The sequence below is a fragment of the Microcaecilia unicolor genome, chromosome 5 (assembly GCF_901765095.1).
Source record: "Microcaecilia unicolor chromosome 5, aMicUni1.1, whole genome shotgun sequence".
NCBI lineage: Eukaryota > Metazoa > Chordata > Amphibia > Gymnophiona > Siphonopidae > Microcaecilia > Microcaecilia unicolor.
The window spans coordinates 135,346,337-135,364,023 of NC_044035.1; the positions used below are offsets into that span (position 1 = coordinate 135,346,337).

At 39.1% G+C, this 17,687-nt stretch overlaps 1 protein-coding gene across 3 annotated transcripts in view; it reads right to left on the reverse strand.

Annotated features, from left to right (window-relative positions):
- LOC115470294 (hornerin-like) overlaps positions 1-17,687 on the reverse strand; it is a 47,690-nt gene that overhangs the window by 22,270 nt on the left and 7,733 nt on the right. Inside the window, exons 2-6 of one of the 3 annotated variants that reach the window (XM_030203333.1) lie at positions 16,766-16,887; positions 16,260-16,310; positions 15,632-15,742; positions 14,119-14,229; positions 12,967-13,077 (exon numbers count right to left, since the gene is read on the reverse strand). In XM_030203333.1, the coding sequence (XP_030059193.1) occupies positions 12,967-13,077; positions 14,119-14,229; positions 15,632-15,742; positions 16,260-16,310; positions 16,766-16,871 (490 nt within the window). In that variant the 5' untranslated portion in view covers positions 16,872-16,887. Of the gene's footprint in view, positions 1-12,966; positions 13,078-14,118; positions 14,230-15,631; positions 15,743-16,259; positions 16,311-16,765; positions 16,915-17,687 lie in introns of those variants that run through there. The other 2 variants (XM_030203335.1, XM_030203334.1) reach the window with 2 other exon arrangements.

Genomic DNA, 17,687 nt, shown 5'->3' on the forward strand with positions numbered 1-17,687 from the left:
TATAACTGGTGGGGGTAATACAAAGAGGCATTAATTTATTGAATAAAATCTGAACATTTAGTCTGCTGTAACAATTATGTATAGGATTTTTGAAGAGGTTTACTGTGCTGGAAATTAGAGAAGATTTATCCTTCTGAAATTGTAAGTTGAGCAGAGAACCAGGGCTGCCTTCAGGACAAGTGTGTAGGAGAGGGTTGAAAGGGGGAAGATCATTAAGAATTGAATTAATATGTTCTGAGAATGTAGAGACTTTATAGTTTAATGAACAGTAATGCAAAGACTCAAAAACCTGAAGACAAAAGGGAAATTGGTTATTATCTAAATCTCAATAAGACGTTCAGCCAAAGAGCAGGTGATGAAGAAAGGGATTTTCATCTAGTCCCAAGCAGACACAAATGTCCAAGGCTTCAATCTAGACACAATTACTGTGATTTATAGACTCCTGTGTGACTTTATATAGGTATCTTCCTATGCTGTCAACTAGATGTTGTGATTTAAAATTATCCCTTTATGTGCATGTCTAAAGTGCAGTGTATATCTAGTAATGCAAGATAAATGATATAGTAGTTAATGGCAGTGGAACCTCTTATGCTAGTTCTTTCCCAGCCCTATCTCACTGGTTGTTGATGCTATATTGATCAAAAGGTTGATGGTGCCATGGCCCACTCTATCTCACTGCCTATGATAATGATATTGGTAATAAAACTAAGGAGATGTAAGGGATGCCCCTCCAGCTACAACTGCTGTTGCTCAAATTCTAGACCCAGATCCTCCTGTTTAATTCTCTTTTCTCCATACTTCCCTTTGTCCTAGAAATTTGACGGTGGATTACCAGTGCTAAAAATAAACATCAGTATAGGGACAGTAAAACATAAAGGCAGATTTTAGAAGAAACATACAAATCAGAAATGATAAATCCAGTCTGAGATATATCAGATTCTGTTAGTATTTTAGAAGAAAATCTGCTGATATGCAATCTTTTCTAAAATACATTCAGAAATGGATATGTATGTGCTGTCTATAAGTTGCAGCAGCCATGTTGCAATTGTCAACATCATAAACATCAACAAAGGAAACTAGGGAACATACACATCTAAATGTTGGCACTTACTAGTGTTTGTCTAGTATCTCAGAACATAAACATATAAAAGTCTATGATCTCCCAATAGATATAGAGCCCACCGTCATCTGGCATGATCAATTTAATGGGTGGAAAAAAATAAAGTGATTAAAGGGGCAACCTCTTCCTCCTTTGTAAAAAGACCTCAGAGTTTTTATATACTGTCTTCACCCAACAGGCTTGAGAAGGGTTTACAAAAGAAAAATAAATTAACAACACAAATTTAAAAACTCATTAAAAAGTAATTAATAATATATTATCCACAATTTTAACATAAAACCAGATTTTAAATATTTTATAAAACCTCAGATAGTTTGTTTCTATTCTAACATTAAAAGGCAGAGAATTTCATTTTTGAGGAGCAACTACACTGATAAAGTCTTTTGTTTATTGTAGAGACTCTAAACGATGAAGGAGGCATAATTTCAAGTTTGTTGATGTGAACAGAACGGTCAGATACTAAAGTAGGGTGAATCTTTACAATTGTAGTTGCCATAGAAAATTTTAAATACAAAACAAAACATTTTGAAATCTATTCTAGTGGCCACAGGTAGACAAGTGTTCTCTCAGTAATGGAGTAACCCTATAACTTTTGTTTTATATAATACTAGTAAAAAAGGCCCATTTCTGGAAGAAATGAAACGGGCGCTAACAAGGTTTTCCTCAGAGTGTGTATGTTTGAAAGAGTAGGTGTGAGAGTGACTTTGTGAGAGAGAGAGAGAGAGAGAGAGAGAGAGAGAGAGTGAATGTGTGAGTGTGTGACAGAGAGAGAGTGAGACTGGGTGCGAGTGTGTCTGTGAGAGAGAGAGTGTGTGTGTGAGATTGAGAGTGTGTGCCAGGGGCGCCCCCTCCCTCCCAGTTCCAGGGTCCCCTCCCTCTGAGTTCCAGGTTCATCTTCCCTCCCTCCGAGTTCCACAGTTGTCCCCCCTCCCTCCCTCCGAGTTCCAGGGTCATCCCCCCTCCCTCCCTCTGAGTTCCATGGTCGTCCCCTCCCACCGAGTTTCAGGGTCCCTCCATCCCTCCTTCCCTCTGAGTTTCAGAGTCCCTTCCTCCGAGTTTCAGGGTCCCTCCCTCTGAGTTTCACAGTCCATCCCTCCCTCCCTCCCTCTGAGTTTCAGGGTCCATCCCTCCCAGTGGCGTTCCTAGGGGGGCTGGCACCCGGGGCGGATCGCTGATTCGCCCCGCCCCCCGGGTGCAGCACCCCCCCCCCCGATGCAGCGCGGACTCCCCCCCCGGTGAAAGGACACCCCTGCGAAGGACCCCCCCCCCGCCGGGTGCACGTCGCCGAGGGGGTGCCGTGCGCGCCTGTCCTCCGTTGTTCCATGCTTCTTCTCTGCCCCGGAACAGGAAGTAACCTGTTCCGGGGCAGAGAAGAAGCATGGAACAATGGAGGGCAGGCGCGCGCTGCACCCCCCGGTGGCGTGCACCCGGGCCGGACCGCCCCCCCCTAGGAATGCCACTGATCCCTCCCTCCGAGTTTCAGGGTCCCCCCTCGTCCCTCCCTCCCTCCCAGTTCCAGGTTCGTCGTCCCTCCCTTCCTCCCTCCCTCCCTTCCAGTTCCAGGCCCCCTCCCTACGAATTTTAAAAGTCATCTTAACTTAGCTCGTTGGGGTTACGTTAGCGGCCAGCAGCGGTAAAAGGCATGCAGGCTCGGCCCTTCTCTCTCTCTCAGCTGTTGTCCCGCCCTCATTTCCTGTTTCCGCAAGGGCAGGACCACAGCTGAGAGAGAGAGAAGGGACAAGCCTGCACGCGTTTTACCTCTGCTGCCGTCCGCCGTAACCCTGACTTGGAGGAGACAGAGACAGAAATTTAATACAAAATGAACAAAGATGGATATATAGATTAGGGTCTTTAACCCCAATTGGATTAAATAGTCGGGTTGAATGGAAAGCATTCTTGTAATACTACTACTACTACTTGACATTTCTATAGCGCTACTAGGGTTACACAGCGCTGTACAATTTAACAAAAAAGGGGCAGTCCCTGCTCAAGAGAGCTTACAATCTAAAGGACGAAATGACAAGTTGGGGTAGTCTAGATTAGCAGTAACTAGAGAGTGTGGTAGAGAATAGTTCCGTTTATCTATCCAGCACAGGGATTGGCGGATAGGAGAGCGTCTGACGTATTAAAATCAGCTGTCAGGCACCATGTTGGTCACTGCAAAAAAAGCCAGGAGGTACTTTAGACTGGACGTGATAACAGGTACAGCCAGAAACCTAAGAAGAACTGTGAGTACACGAGATAGTATTACACAGCCGGATTCCAAATATTAATTGTTTACTTTTAGGGCTACATGAATAAAGGTTCAGCTCCTTAAGAAGCAGACGCGAAACAGGAGCTCGCTGTAGAGCGAACTGATTAGAAAAGAAAAAATGCCCAAAGAAAAAGATAAGTGCAACGATTATGATTATGAACATTGGTGATCTGTGAAAAATGTAAAATAAAGGTATATCAGACTGATGAGTATTCCCGCATGTTACCGCACTGGGAAAAAGAAAAAAAACCCAGCGGCATAGCGGAGCGGTGCATTTCAAAAAAGTAGGAAAGGCACTGGGGATCTGAAGTCTCTTTACCTAAAAATAAATAAATAAGACTGTATAGAATGATAGCTTGCTATAGAGCTACTATAGTGTCGAATTGATTAAGCAAAGCTTAGGTGGGTTAAATATATGATGTTATATACAGCAAAATGTTGGTGGAGCCATGGCCCACTCTATCTCACTGCTTACAATAGTGATATTGGTGTTAAAGCTAAGGAGATGTAAGGGATGTCCCTCCACCTACAACTGCTGTTGCTCAAATTGTAAACCCAGATCCTCCTTTTTAATTCCCTTTTCTCCATACTTCCCTTTGTCCTAGAAATTGCTGGTGGAGTACCAGCACTGAAAAGAAACTTCAGTACAGGGACAGTAAAATGAGGAGGCAGATTTTAGAAGAAATATACAAATTTGAAATGACATATCCAGCTTGGGACGTGTCAAATTATGTGCTGGCTTTATGTGGTAGCAGAAGCCATCTTACAATTGTCAACACCATAAAAATCAACAAAGGCAACTAGGCAACATATACATCTAAGTGATGGCACTTATTAGTGTTTGTTTAGTATCTCAGAACATAAACGTGTAAATATCTATGATCTCCCAATTAGATATAGAGCCCATAGCCATCCGGCACTATCAATTCAATTGGCGGAAAAAACCGAGGGTGATAAAGAGGGCTACCTCTTCCTACTTTGTAAAAGGACCCCAGAGTTTTTATATACCGTCTTCACCCAATGGGCTTGAGAATGGTTTAAAAAAGAAAAAAAATGATAACAACACAAATTTAAAAATACATTAAAAAGTAATTTATAAAATATAATCCAAATTTTTAACATATAAACTGATTTTTAACATTTTATGGATAGTTTGTATTCTAACATTATAAGGCAGAGAATTTCATATTTGAGGAGAAACTACAGTGAAAAAGTCTTTTGTTTATTATAGAGAGTCTAAACGATGAAAGAGGCATAATTTCAAGCTTGTTGGTGTGAACAGAATGGTCAGATACTAAGGTAGGGTGAATCTTTACAAATGTAGATAAATACTGAGGACAGTTGCTCTACAAAATTTAGAATACAAAACAATTTTTTAATAGCATGGCACTAATCCGCTTACTGTCCGGTTATCACTGGGTCACCATGGGAGCCCTTAGCAACACCTCGATGGGTGGCGGTAAGTGCTCCCCACCGCATGGCCACACAGAGTTATTTTTGCACTGGAGATAGTTGACATGGCGGGACATTTTCGAAAGGAATGTCCAGTTTCAATTTGGACGTCCTTGCAAAACGTCCCGATCCAGGAGCGGGGAAACCTGTGTTTTTGAAACAAATAGAGCTATAAAGTCTAGCAGTTGAATAGGTATTGATGCAATAAAATAGGTGCTAACATTTAAGTACTGATTGTGCACATAAATCATTAGGGGGTCTTTTTACTAAGCTACGGTAAAAAGTGGCCTGCGGAAGTGTAGGTTCGTGTTTTGGGCGCGCGCTGGGCCAGTTTTTACATCTGTAAAATAGGGCATTTTAATGGAATGGGAAAAGGGCATGCAGTAAAACCAGCACACACCTAAAACCAGCCTGAGCTCTTTACGCCACCTATCGATCTAGCGATAAGGGCTCACGCGCTACACGCACAGTTACTGGTTGGCGTGCACTAATTGCCGATTACCACTGGAAACACAGTGCTTGGGAGGAAAAAATAAATAAATAAATCATCCAGGCATTATGGGTGCTTGTCAAATCTGAACTTAAAGCCAGGGGGCATGGTAGCCAGGCGTAGAACCTAACACACCTTTGTAAAAGGGCCAATAGATTACTAGCATAAATGCATTTCTGTGTAGACAAACACATATGAGCCACTATTCCATTTAATTATTATTCTGTAAATGTGTGCATATCTTACTTGGGGACTCTTTCACAAAGGCGTGCCAACAAATGGCATGCGATTGTGTCGGTGTGTGTATTGGACATGCGCTGGACCATTTCTCCAGCGTGTCTGGAAAAAATGTTTTTTTGGGGAGCAGGAAATGGATGTGTGGTAAAATTAAAACCAGTGCGTGAGTATTTATAGCATAAACCCTTAATGCCACCCATTGTCTTAGTGGTAAGGGCTCATGCGTTACACACTCGGTAACCATCCAGCATTTGTCAACTGCCAATTACCTGCTGAAACACCCCCTTGTAGAAAATAGAAAATTATTTTCTAACGTGTCTTTTTGGTGTGTACCAAAATCAGAATTACCGCCAGGCACACGCGCTAGGCGGACATTAGTGCCAGTTTGACATGCGCTGAACGCGTATAGGCCCTTATGGGCTTTTGTAAAAAGTCCCCATAGTACATATTTAACAGATGAGATACACTTTAGCAAATCCTCTTACATATATTCATTGAATACTATAAGTTATTGACTGAAATGTAAATATATTTGATGAGTCAAAAATTATCTTGTGCCACAGTCCAAGCACATACCAGTTGATGAGGTTTAATAAATCTTGATCACAGATCAAGACTAATAAATGTGCAAAAATGTCCATGAATATAGTCAATGGCATAGTATAACCACCAGATTCTCCCATATAATCTTAAACTGAAGACATTCCTTATACATGTTGTGTAAGCCCAGTAGAGTTTTCTTTTGCAGTGATCTGGTTCTAGTCATGCAAAGAGGATCAAAGCATTAATAGCTCTCTGTGTTAGTTACTAACATCATGGAAGTTTCCAACCTATACAGTTTTTCAAATAGGCCTGATTCTATACTCCATACTACTACTACTACTACTATTTAGCATTTCTATAGCACTACAAAGCGTATGCAGCACTGCACAAACATAGAAGAAAGACAGTCCCTGCTCAAAGAGCTTACAATCTAATAGACAAAAATAAAGCAAGCAAATCAATTAATGTGTAGAGGAAAGAGGAGAGGAGGGTAGGTGGGGCGAGTGGTTACAAGTCAAAAGCAATGTTAAACAGGTGGGCTTTCAGTCTAGATTTAAAGATGGTGAAGGATGGGGCAAGACGTAGGGGCTCAGGAAGTCTATTCCAGGCGTAGGGTGCAGCGAGACAGAAGGAGCGAAGTTTGGAGTTGGCAGTAGTGGAGAAGGGAACAGATAAGAAGGATTTATCCATGGAACGGAGTGCACGGGAAGGGGTGTAGGGGAGGACGAGTGTGGAGAGATACTGAGGAGCAGCAGAGTGAGTACATTTATAGGTTAGTAGAAGAAGTTTGAACAGGATAAGATTCTGAATAGGAATAACATTCATAAAAAAACAACTGAACTTCTATTTTCCTAAAAGTGAATGCTGGCCCATATTTTGATTTAAAAAATTAACAGACAAATGTGATGTGCTCATTAAGATTGCTTTTATTTAATCAACTTGAATTTTGATGACAAAACTGTGTTTCAAATTAACATTGCAAGATTACTCTTTCAAAAACCGTCTGATCACCAATTTAAAAACAGAGGTTACAATGCTTGATTCTGCTTTATGTAAAGTGGAGTTTCAGTGTTGCTTTTTCACTTCTTTGCTCCACCTGTGCATTGGTTCTGCTGGTCTGTGTTTTGACATCCACCTGGAACAAGAATCACAAAATTAGTGGAAGTATGCCCTATCGAACCCTCTGAGGCTTCCTGCATGCTTCCTAATACTTCACTTCATAGGTAAGGATTTTTTTAAATTGTTTATTCAGAGGAAAATATGAATGCAGTTCAGTAATTCATCATGTCCATAGAAAAATGAGAGGATTTCTGGGCCTGTGACATTGACACAAGTTGAAAAAAGAGAAATTGCTTAGAATTGCTTAGTAGATGCAACTTTCTTATTACCAAGCAAAGTTGGAATTTGACGTAAGTTTTCAAAACCCAATGGATTTTTGTTACAAAATTATTTTAATTCTATTCTGCTCTATAAAAAGATTAATACAACTGACACAATATAAAGGAGGTAAGTTTATAAATTAGGTTCTAGCATTTAAGTACAGATTGTGCACAGAAATTAAGTTAGGAGTAGTTTATAGAAAATGCTCACAAGCCATTCTTGTGCCTAAAATTTAGGCACACCTATTTAGACCATCTAAAACCAGGCCTAAATACCAGTGTCTAAAGAGCCCTTTTACAAAGGCACGTATGAGCCTACACACGTGCAGCGCATATCAAATCAGCGTTACCACCTGGCTAGCAGTAATTCTGACTGTGGCACATACTGAAAACCTGTGGTAGAAAATAATTTTCTATTTTCTACCACGGGGGCATTCCCACCGGTAATCGGCAGTTAGCGCATGCAGGATAGTTACCATACATATGAGCCCATACTGCTAAGTCAATGGGTGACATTAAGGACTCAGGTCATAAATAGAAGCACTCTGGTTTAAATTTTGCCGCACGTCCTTTTCCTGGCCCCAAAACCCCCTTTTTTCCAGATACAGTGGAAAAATGCACCCGCACTACCGCAGACCACTTTTTGGATCACCTTTGTAAAATGGCCCCTAAGTTAGGCACAGATTGGGTGTATTTCACAATATAGGGCATAGGTTTTTGGAAGCCCACAACCTGCCCATTCCACACTCATGGTCTTGCCCCCTTTTCGACTGTGTGCATTAGAATTTACACACACTGAAATATAGAATACACTTAGAAAGTTGCGTGTGCAAATTCTCGTTCAAGCTGGTTAGTGCCGTTAATTGGCTGTTAAGCACAAATTATCGTTGCTAATTGGACTGCTAATGAATTAAGTTGTGTATACAATCTGGCTGTGTGACCAAATTAGGTCACATAACTGAAGGCATCATATATAGAATTTGGGGGAAAGCACATATGTGCCACAATTCCACCTATTCTGTAAATATGTGTATATGTTTTTAACAGATGAGATACACTTGGGTGTTTTTGTGCAAATCATGGGTAAGACTCACAGTTACATACATAACAGAATACTATAAGTTAATTTCATATTTTTATTATTTAGGTGCAAGTAATTACACCAGTTCAATGGCTGGCATAAGTATTCACCTAAGCACATTTGCACATATCTACCCTGTTATGGTAATGGTTAATATGCAATAAAGGAAAGTAGATGTCTTTATAGAGTAGGCATCCAATTATTGGTGCAGAATTATAGAATTGCCCTCAAATTGGGCAGGTTATTGTTATAGATATAAACAAAATGAGGGCCTTCACTAGGCCAGGGCCAAATTATTAAAAGTACAGTGTAAATCATGAAAACTGTTATCATCACATTTAAAAAATAAAGGAAGTTTTAAAGAACTTCTGCATTTTTAAACTGTTTATAAAACTATTATTCTTGTTATTAGGAAATACAACTTCAGATCATTACCTTGGCCATTGTTTTGGGATGAATTATTAGATCCATTCTGTGAGTTCTGTGAAGTCTGGCCACACTGTCCTCCAACCGTGGAAGATGAGTTTGATTCTAAAATGCAACAGAGTAAGAAGAGAGCTCTTGTGATATTTTAATCTTTTCAGCTTCAATATAGCAATTATCAGGAAATGTTATACCATTTTAACTTCCATCTATAACTGTTATTAAAGTAGAGCCTACCAGAAACAAGTATGCAAGAGTCCTGCTGTTTACATATCTGTAAAATTGGTTGGTGTTCCTCAGTCTGTTCAAACTGATTATTTCTGATGCTTCTGTGCATTTTAGTATGTTTTAGTAAATTTCTGTTGCGTTGTTTTTTTGATTTATGCTGCTTCAAGCTGCCCTATTTAAGCATGGGAGGGCAAGCTTTCAATGTAAAGAAATGTTTAAAAAGATAAAATGGAGTGCATGCACCGCAATAAAGGTATTTGAACATACACAGTGATTCCTTTTGCAACTTAGTGGGGGAGTTATCAATATGGGCTACCATTAAGACTTGCTAGTGTATAATTAGCCCCAGGTGTTAGTAAATAGTGCACAGTATAGAAGTTTTTGTATTTTGGGGGGAAGAAATGTGTTGGGGTGGAGAATAGGTATGGATATGTATATATTAATATTTAATTAAGATAGTGAATTAATTGAAGTTTTATATATTGAAATTTTGGGTCTCCTTCTATCTCTCATTTGTGCACTGATAAGCACTAGTAGTATAACTTTATAGAATGATAGTTCTTCATTTTGATTTATTATCTTTAATGTTTTCTATCAAAAGATTATTCTGATTGAGAAACGTTAAATTTCAATAAAAATAAAATAAAACTAAACTAAAATTCCCATAAATGAAATTGAAAACTAAACCACATGAAAATTCCAAACCCTTAGAACTTTAAATTTCTCTGAATGCCAGTAATTCTAGACACACAGCAGTTTTTAAAAAGCTTTGAATGAATAATATTATAATGAATTAAACTTACGACCAGAGACTTGACCTTTCTGTTGGCAGGAGTTGTTAACTACAACCTGAGAGCTCTGACTGGACTGGTTTCCACAGGAACTGCCCTGGCCAGTTGTTGCTGTTTCTAATTGAGCAGAATTAGGAGCTTGATTATTTTGGAATAATTTACTCTATTAATGACAACAAAAACCAAAATGATGCCTTTTATTACATTTTGCTGACATTTGTGTTTACAGTGGCTTATTGCGTGAATAAAATACATGGAGATGCAAAATTTTACATAGTATGCAGTGGGGAGAAACCAGGATTTTCTAATGTTGGTCCTTCATTAAAGTGGCAAATAGCCTGCAGTAGATTTCCATAGTTAATTAGGGAGCTCTAACTGGATCCTATTAAGGGAAAAAATGATAATGAATTAAAATTTACGACTAGAGACTTGACTCTGGGCCCCTTTTACTAAGCCGAGTAAGACTCTACGCATGCCAAACGCGTGCCAAAATGAACTTACCACCCGAGTACCACGTGCCTCTTTCGTTAATTTCATTTCTGGCGCGTCTCCTCTATGTGCATCTTGAAAATATATTTTATTTTCAGATGTGCACCAAATGGCATCTGATTCGAGTAGGGCGTTACTGCACAGATTACTTACCGCTAGGTCTATGGTTGGTGGTAAGGACTGACACCCAAAATGGACGTGCAGCAATTTTGATTTTGCTGTACGTCCATTTTTGGCAAAAAAAGGCATTTTTGGTACGTGCACTGAAAACCAAAACCCTCGCCTACACTATCACAAGCCACTTGTTACAGTGGCTTAGTAAAAGGACCCCTTTGTGAGCTCTTACTCAATTGGTTTCCAAAGCCACTGCCCTGGACAGTTGAAGATGTTTCTAATGATTAAGAATAGAAAAGAATTAGACGTATGAATTTGTATGTTTATGGACAGTGTGTGTGTGTGTGTGTGTGTGTGTGTGTGTGTGTGTGTGTGTGTGTGCCTGTGGGGGTAATTATCCAAAGGTCATCTAAAGTTAGCTGCTGGAATGCTAAACACTGATTGTGCTCAAATGCTATTATAGAATACTAGCAGGCTTATTTTCGAAAGAGAAGGATGCCCATCTTTCGACACAAATCGGGAGATGGGCGTCCTTCTCTCAGGGTCGCCCAAATCAGCATAATCGAAAGCAGATTTTGGGTATCCTCAACTGCTTTTTGTTGTGGGGACAACCAAAATTCACGGGGGCATGTCAGAGGCATAGCGAAGGTGGGACTGGGGCGTGCTTAACAGATGGATGTCCTCGGCCGATAATGAAAAAAAAGAAGGGCATCCCTGACGAGCACTTGGCCGACTTTACTTGGTCCATTTTATTTCACGAGTTAGCCTCAAAAAGGTGTCTGAACTGACCAGATGACCACCAGAGGGAATCGGGGATGACCTCCCCTTACTCCCCCAGTGGTCACCAACCCCCTCCCACCCTAAAAAAAACTTTAACTTTTTTTTTTGCCAGCCTCTATGCCAGCCTCAAATGTCATACCCAGCTCCCTGACAGCAGTATGCAGGTCCCTGGAGCAGTTTTAGTGGGTGCAGTACACTTCAGGCAGGCGGACCCAGGCCCATCCCCGCCATCTGTTACACTTCTGGTAGTAAATGGGGAGCCCTTCAAAACCCACCCGAAACCCACTGTACCCACATATAGGTGCGCCCTTCACTCCTTAGGACCATGGTAGTGTTGCACAGTTTTGGGGAGTGAGTTTTTTTTAGGGGGGGGGTTGGGGGGATCAGCACCGAAGGTAAGGGAGCTATGCACCTGGGAACAATTTATGAAGTCCACTGCAGTGCCCCTTAGGGTGCCCGGTTGGTGTCCTGGCATGTGAGGGGAGACCAGTGCACTACTAATGCTGGCTCTTCCCATGACCAAATGGCTTGGCTTTGGTCGTTTCTGAGATGGGTGTCCTTGGTTTCCATTATCGCCGAAAACCAGGGATGACCATCTCTAAGAACGACTTAAGGATGACCATCTCTAAGGTCGACCTAAATGTTGAGATTCGAGCGTCCCTGACCATATTATCGAAACAAAAGAGGGACGCCCATCTTGTTTCAATAATACAGGTTTCCCTGTCCCTTCGCCGGGATGTCCTTATAGATGGGCGCCCTTAGAGATGGTCATCCCCGTTTGATTATGCCCCTCCACGTAAGTCTGCAGTTACTAGTCTAATCTTAGGCACGAGCACTTACTCCAGTTATTGCAAATAATCGAGCCTAACTGTGTACAGTTCAGTGTGTAAATGCAGGTATTCTATAACCCACATGCAAAACACAGGATATGCCACTGAGCAGTCCATGCTCTTTTCAGGTCTATGTCCCCTTGCAGTCGCATTCTCTGGAGTTTACAGGCACAATTTATAGAATACCGACTAGGGGTATTTATGTGTGCAACTTTTTATTGCTGGCAATTAGTGCCAATTAATACAAATTATAGCCAATAATTTGTCATTAACGCCAATTAGCAGCATGTAAGCTAAATAAGCTACATGTGCAACTACACATTCTAAAACTTGCATGCACAACTTTGTATAATAGTCACAAACTTGAGCATGCAACTAGAATTAGTTAGTAGGTTTCAGTATTTAAGTGATAAGTGAGTCTCCCTTGCAGGAATCGTAAACTCTGCCTCTGCAGCATTCCATGTCCAGGATGTCCACAGAGGGTGAAACTAAGATTGACAACTGAACTGTGATCTCCCACATTGCATTCTGTTACCATGCCACTAGATTATGGGAGCAACCCTCGGTCATGACATATCTCTAGAAAGAAACCCTTCATCTTAACTCAAATTACATTTTTATTGTCAATTTTTTTCATTAAAACATTTTCACTATTCATGAATGCAATCTTCTCCACAGAACAGCACCTCTAAAAATCACACTTTAATTGTAAAATAGTTTCCAGGGAGAAGCTATTGTAATGAGTTAAAACTTACGGCCAGAGACTTGGTTTTTCTGTTGACAGGAGCCAACTGCAACCTGAGAGTTGTGTGAACTTTGACTGCCCTGGTTTCCACAGCTACTGCCCTGACCAGTTGAAGATGTTTCTAGTGATGCAGAAAAAAAGAGAATTGGAAGTGTGATTCTGTAAAGGTTTGATAATGTCTGCTTAAAAATGTCATGAGTATTCAAATGTTTTTGTAATTTGCCCATATTGCCCCCCCCCCCCCATGTATATTTTTAACTTAATCCAGTTTAACAAACTCATCATAACTGCAATGCTTAGCCAGAAGCCACACATCACAATTCTCTGTGCACTCTGATAGGAATACACCCTGAATATGAAAATTAAGTTTCCGTGTTTGATTGATAGATGTGTCTCCCTTCCTTTCAGGAGCTGTGACTAGGCTATCGAGAACATGAAACTAGGATTAAGATCTGAATTATTTTCTCCTTTTTCGCTGTGTGCTACCAGGCTACTAGGTTCTGGGGCCAACCCTAGGCCATGAAGTATATCACTAAAATAAACTAAGAACCTTTTATTATAACTGTAAATAAATTATACTATTGTTATTGGTGAAGCTACAGTTGCTTCTTATCAAATTTAGGGTCCAATATAAATTTCTATTGTTGATTTTTCAAATCATTAATAATAAATCCCCAGTGTTTTTTGCAGTTAGCATATGAATATATAAGCCAACTAGAACTGATTTATACTCCTTTAAATTCTGTAAAGTTTGATTATATAGAACTATTTTCTATGTTGTATGTCCAAAATTGTGGAAACTTTTGCCTTTACATTTGTGAAGTACTAAATCTGTTGCAGGATTTGAAAAGCATCAAAATATATAATTTTATTTAAAAAAGCTTTTGGTACTACATAGATTGAATATAACTTACATAGCTGTGCTATATAACCTGATAGCAACAGAATTTATATTTATGTTTGTTTGATTTTTGTCTGATTTTAATGAAGGTTTGATATTTTCTGCTTGAAAATGTCATAAGCATTCACAACTTCATAGAATCCCCCCCTCAATCTTATCAAGGAACAGAAACAGAGTAATTCTAAGAATACAAACATCTCTAATAATCACACAATAATTGTTTAATAGTTTCTAAAGAAAATGTGATGAATTAAAACTTACGACCAGAGACTTGATTTTTCTGTTGACAGGAGCCAGTTGCAACCTGAGAGCTCTGTGAGCTCTGACTGCCCTGGTTTCCACAGCCACTGCCCTGACTGGTTGAAGATTCGTCTATCGAAGCACAATAAAAGAGAATTAGTATTGTGATTCTGTAAAGGTTTGATAATGTCTGCTTAAAAATGTCATGAGTATTCAAATGTTTTTGGAATTTGCCCACATTGCCCCACCCCCCCCCACTCACTGTACATTTTTAACTTGATCCAGTTTAACAAACCCATCAGAACTGCAATGCTTAGTCAAAAGCCACACATCACAGTTCTTTCTGCACTCTGATATGCTTACACCCTGAATTTGAACATTTCCGTGTTTGAATAATAAGTGTGTCTTCCTTCCTTTCAGGAACTGTGAACAGACTGTCTAGAGAAGATGAAACTAGGATTAAGATCTGAATAATGTTCTCCAATGAAGCAGTGTGCTAGATTATGGGGCCAACCCTAGGCCTTGACGTATATCACTAAAATAAACTAAGAACCTTTCATCATAAGTGTAAATAAATTATACTATTGTTATTGGTGAAGCTATACTGGCTCCTTATCAAATTTAGGGTTCAACACACATTTACTACTACTACTTATCATGTCTATAGCACTACTAGACGTACGCAGTGCTGTACACTTGAACATGAAATGAAAGTCCCTGCTCGACAGAGCTTATAATCTAATTAGGACAGACAAACAGGACACATAAGAGATAAGGGAATATTAAAAGTGAAGATAATAAAATAAGGGTTCTGAACAATTCAATAAGGGTTAGAAGTTAAAAGCAGCATAAAAAAGGTTGGCTTTTAGCTTAGAGTTGAAGACGGCCAGAGATTGAGCTTGACGTACCGGCTCAGGAAGTCTTTTCCAGGCATATGGCGCCTGATGTTGATTTTTCAAATCATTTATAATAAAACTCCAGTGGTTTTTGCTGCTAGCTTATGAATAGATAAGTCAACTAGATGTGATTTATATTCCTTCTTTTCATTCTGTAAAGTTTGATGTATATAGAACTATTTTCTATGTTGTATGTCCAAAATTGTGGAAACTTTTGCCATTATCTTTGTGAAGTACTAAATCTGTTGTAGTTTTTTAAAAGCATCAAAATACAAATTTATTTCAAAAACCTTTTGGTACTATATAGTTTGAATATAACTGATATAGCTGTGCTATATATTCTGATGACAACAGTATTCATATTTGTTTGGTTTTTGTCTGATTTTAGTATTAGATGCTTCTTGTTAATATTTCACTGCATCCTGCCTTAGAATTGTAGATCGAATGAGGTATAATTTAAAAAAGAAAAATAGCTAAATAAATACATGAAATAAATCATTCCTTACATTAAAACATTTTCACTGTTCATGAAGACATTCTCCAAAGAACAGAAAAAATAAATAATTACATCAATTCAAAGATCTCAACATCATACAATAATTTCTATGGAACTAGCATTGCAATGAATTAAAACTTACGACTAGAGACTTGATTTTTCTGTTGACAAGAGTCAACTGCAACCTTAGAGCTCTGTGAATTCTGACTTCCCTGGTTTCCACAGCCACTGCCCTGGCCAGTTGATGATGATTCTAATGATTCAGGATAGAAGAGAATTATATGTGATAATGGAAAGATTTGATATTTTCTGCTTGAAAATGTCATGAGCATTCACAACTTTCTAGAATTCACACCTCACCCCATTGCATTTCTAATGATCCAGTTTAAGAAATCCATCATTACTACAATGCTTAGTCAGAAACAACAATTCTCTCTACTATTTGCTGTTCATGCACCCTGTATCTGGAAAGGTAGGTTTCAGTGTTTGAGAGATAATTGGTGTGCCCCTTACATTCAACAACATTAAACACTACCTCTGTAGCATTCCAATTTCAGGCTGTCCAGAGGTCATGAAGCTATGATTAAGAATTGAACTATGGTTTCCCACATAACAGTGCGATATCGTGCTATTGGGCTGTGAGTGGCAGACTCATTGTGTCTTGCATTAAAATATGATCACAGTTCATGAATGTAAACATCTCCAAACAGGAAACAACATATTTTATATAGTGACTAAAGACAAAAAAAACATTTTGAATTAAAACTTACGTCCAGAGACTTGACCTCCACAGGCACCACCCTTGCCATTTGTTGATGTTTCTGATAATACAGAATTGAATAGAATGAGAAATTAAAGTTTGTGAGGCTTTGTGTTGTTTGCTTGAACATTTCATGAGCCTTCATTTATCTTGAAATTTTGCCCCAATATTTACTTTGGTCCATGCATGCAAGACATCATATATTGAATTGTTTGTCACAAACTGCAGACCACAACTTATGGTGCCTTCTGTGCAGAAAATGCATCCTGAATCTAAACAGTCACTGTCATTGTTTGAGCAATGGTGAGGTTTCCATCCAGAGATTGTAAATGCTAACCAGAGAAGGTGAACTTGGACTTGTAAACTAAATCCAAGACTCCCAAATGAGTGTGATTCGACTCCCAAATCAGTAAAAAAATTATTTAAAAGTGAAGCATTACTTTTATAGCTTAAGAGAAATAAAAACACATGCAAAGACAATTAACAATCACTGCACCATAATGAAATACAACTTACGATCATAGTCTTGGCTTTTGTTTTGGCATGAGTTATTGCCTTGATCCTGTTGGTATGTTGTCTGCTGATTGCACTGGCTACTACCACTACCACCCTTGGCAGACATGTTTCTTTCTATTTGTCTACAGTAGTGCAGAAGAAGAAGAAAGGTTATGTGAGTGTTTGGTCTGGTCTGCAAGAACATGCATTTTATATACATAAGTGTGCTCCTCCCTCTGCCAAATGGGCATTACGTGTGCATTAGTGGAGCTCTTAAAATCAATTAAGAGTTTAACGTCACCTACATAATTATGATAATTCTCTTTCAGTCTCCCAAATAATGTAGATGTCATTTATTATTTTTATTATTTGTCATGACTTGGTGTTTGTTTAAAGTATAATTCTACATGGTCATTTTTTTGTGTGATTGAATCACTTTGCAGATTAGAGACCTATTTACTAAACCAGATCTGGAGAGTAATTTTATAAATGCATTTACATGCATGTTTGATAATATATTCATGTAAAATTGCTATTATTTGAATTTAGCTCATGCTTTTTTAATAGTAGCCCAAGGCCAGTTGCATTTTTATAAAATTACCCCATGTGCACACTTACACATGAAGGATTAGATTCTATATATGTTGCCACATAATTCCATGTGGAGGGAAAATCTGCCTAAGCATATTCCATAAACCATGCCTAAAGTTATATCTATAGATGCTGCCCAGGTGTGTTCCAGAAACTACAGCTAAAATTAGGCCAGTATATAGAATATGATTGTGTTTGATTCTAGGAATTGCACTGAATCGATTGGCACCTATTTGACATCAATTCATCTTGATGTCATGACATGATGTCCGTGGGGATATCTGCAACCATGACATACAAAAGAAGAATGCCAAATAACAAAAATAAAGTACCAGGAGCCTCAAAAACAGGG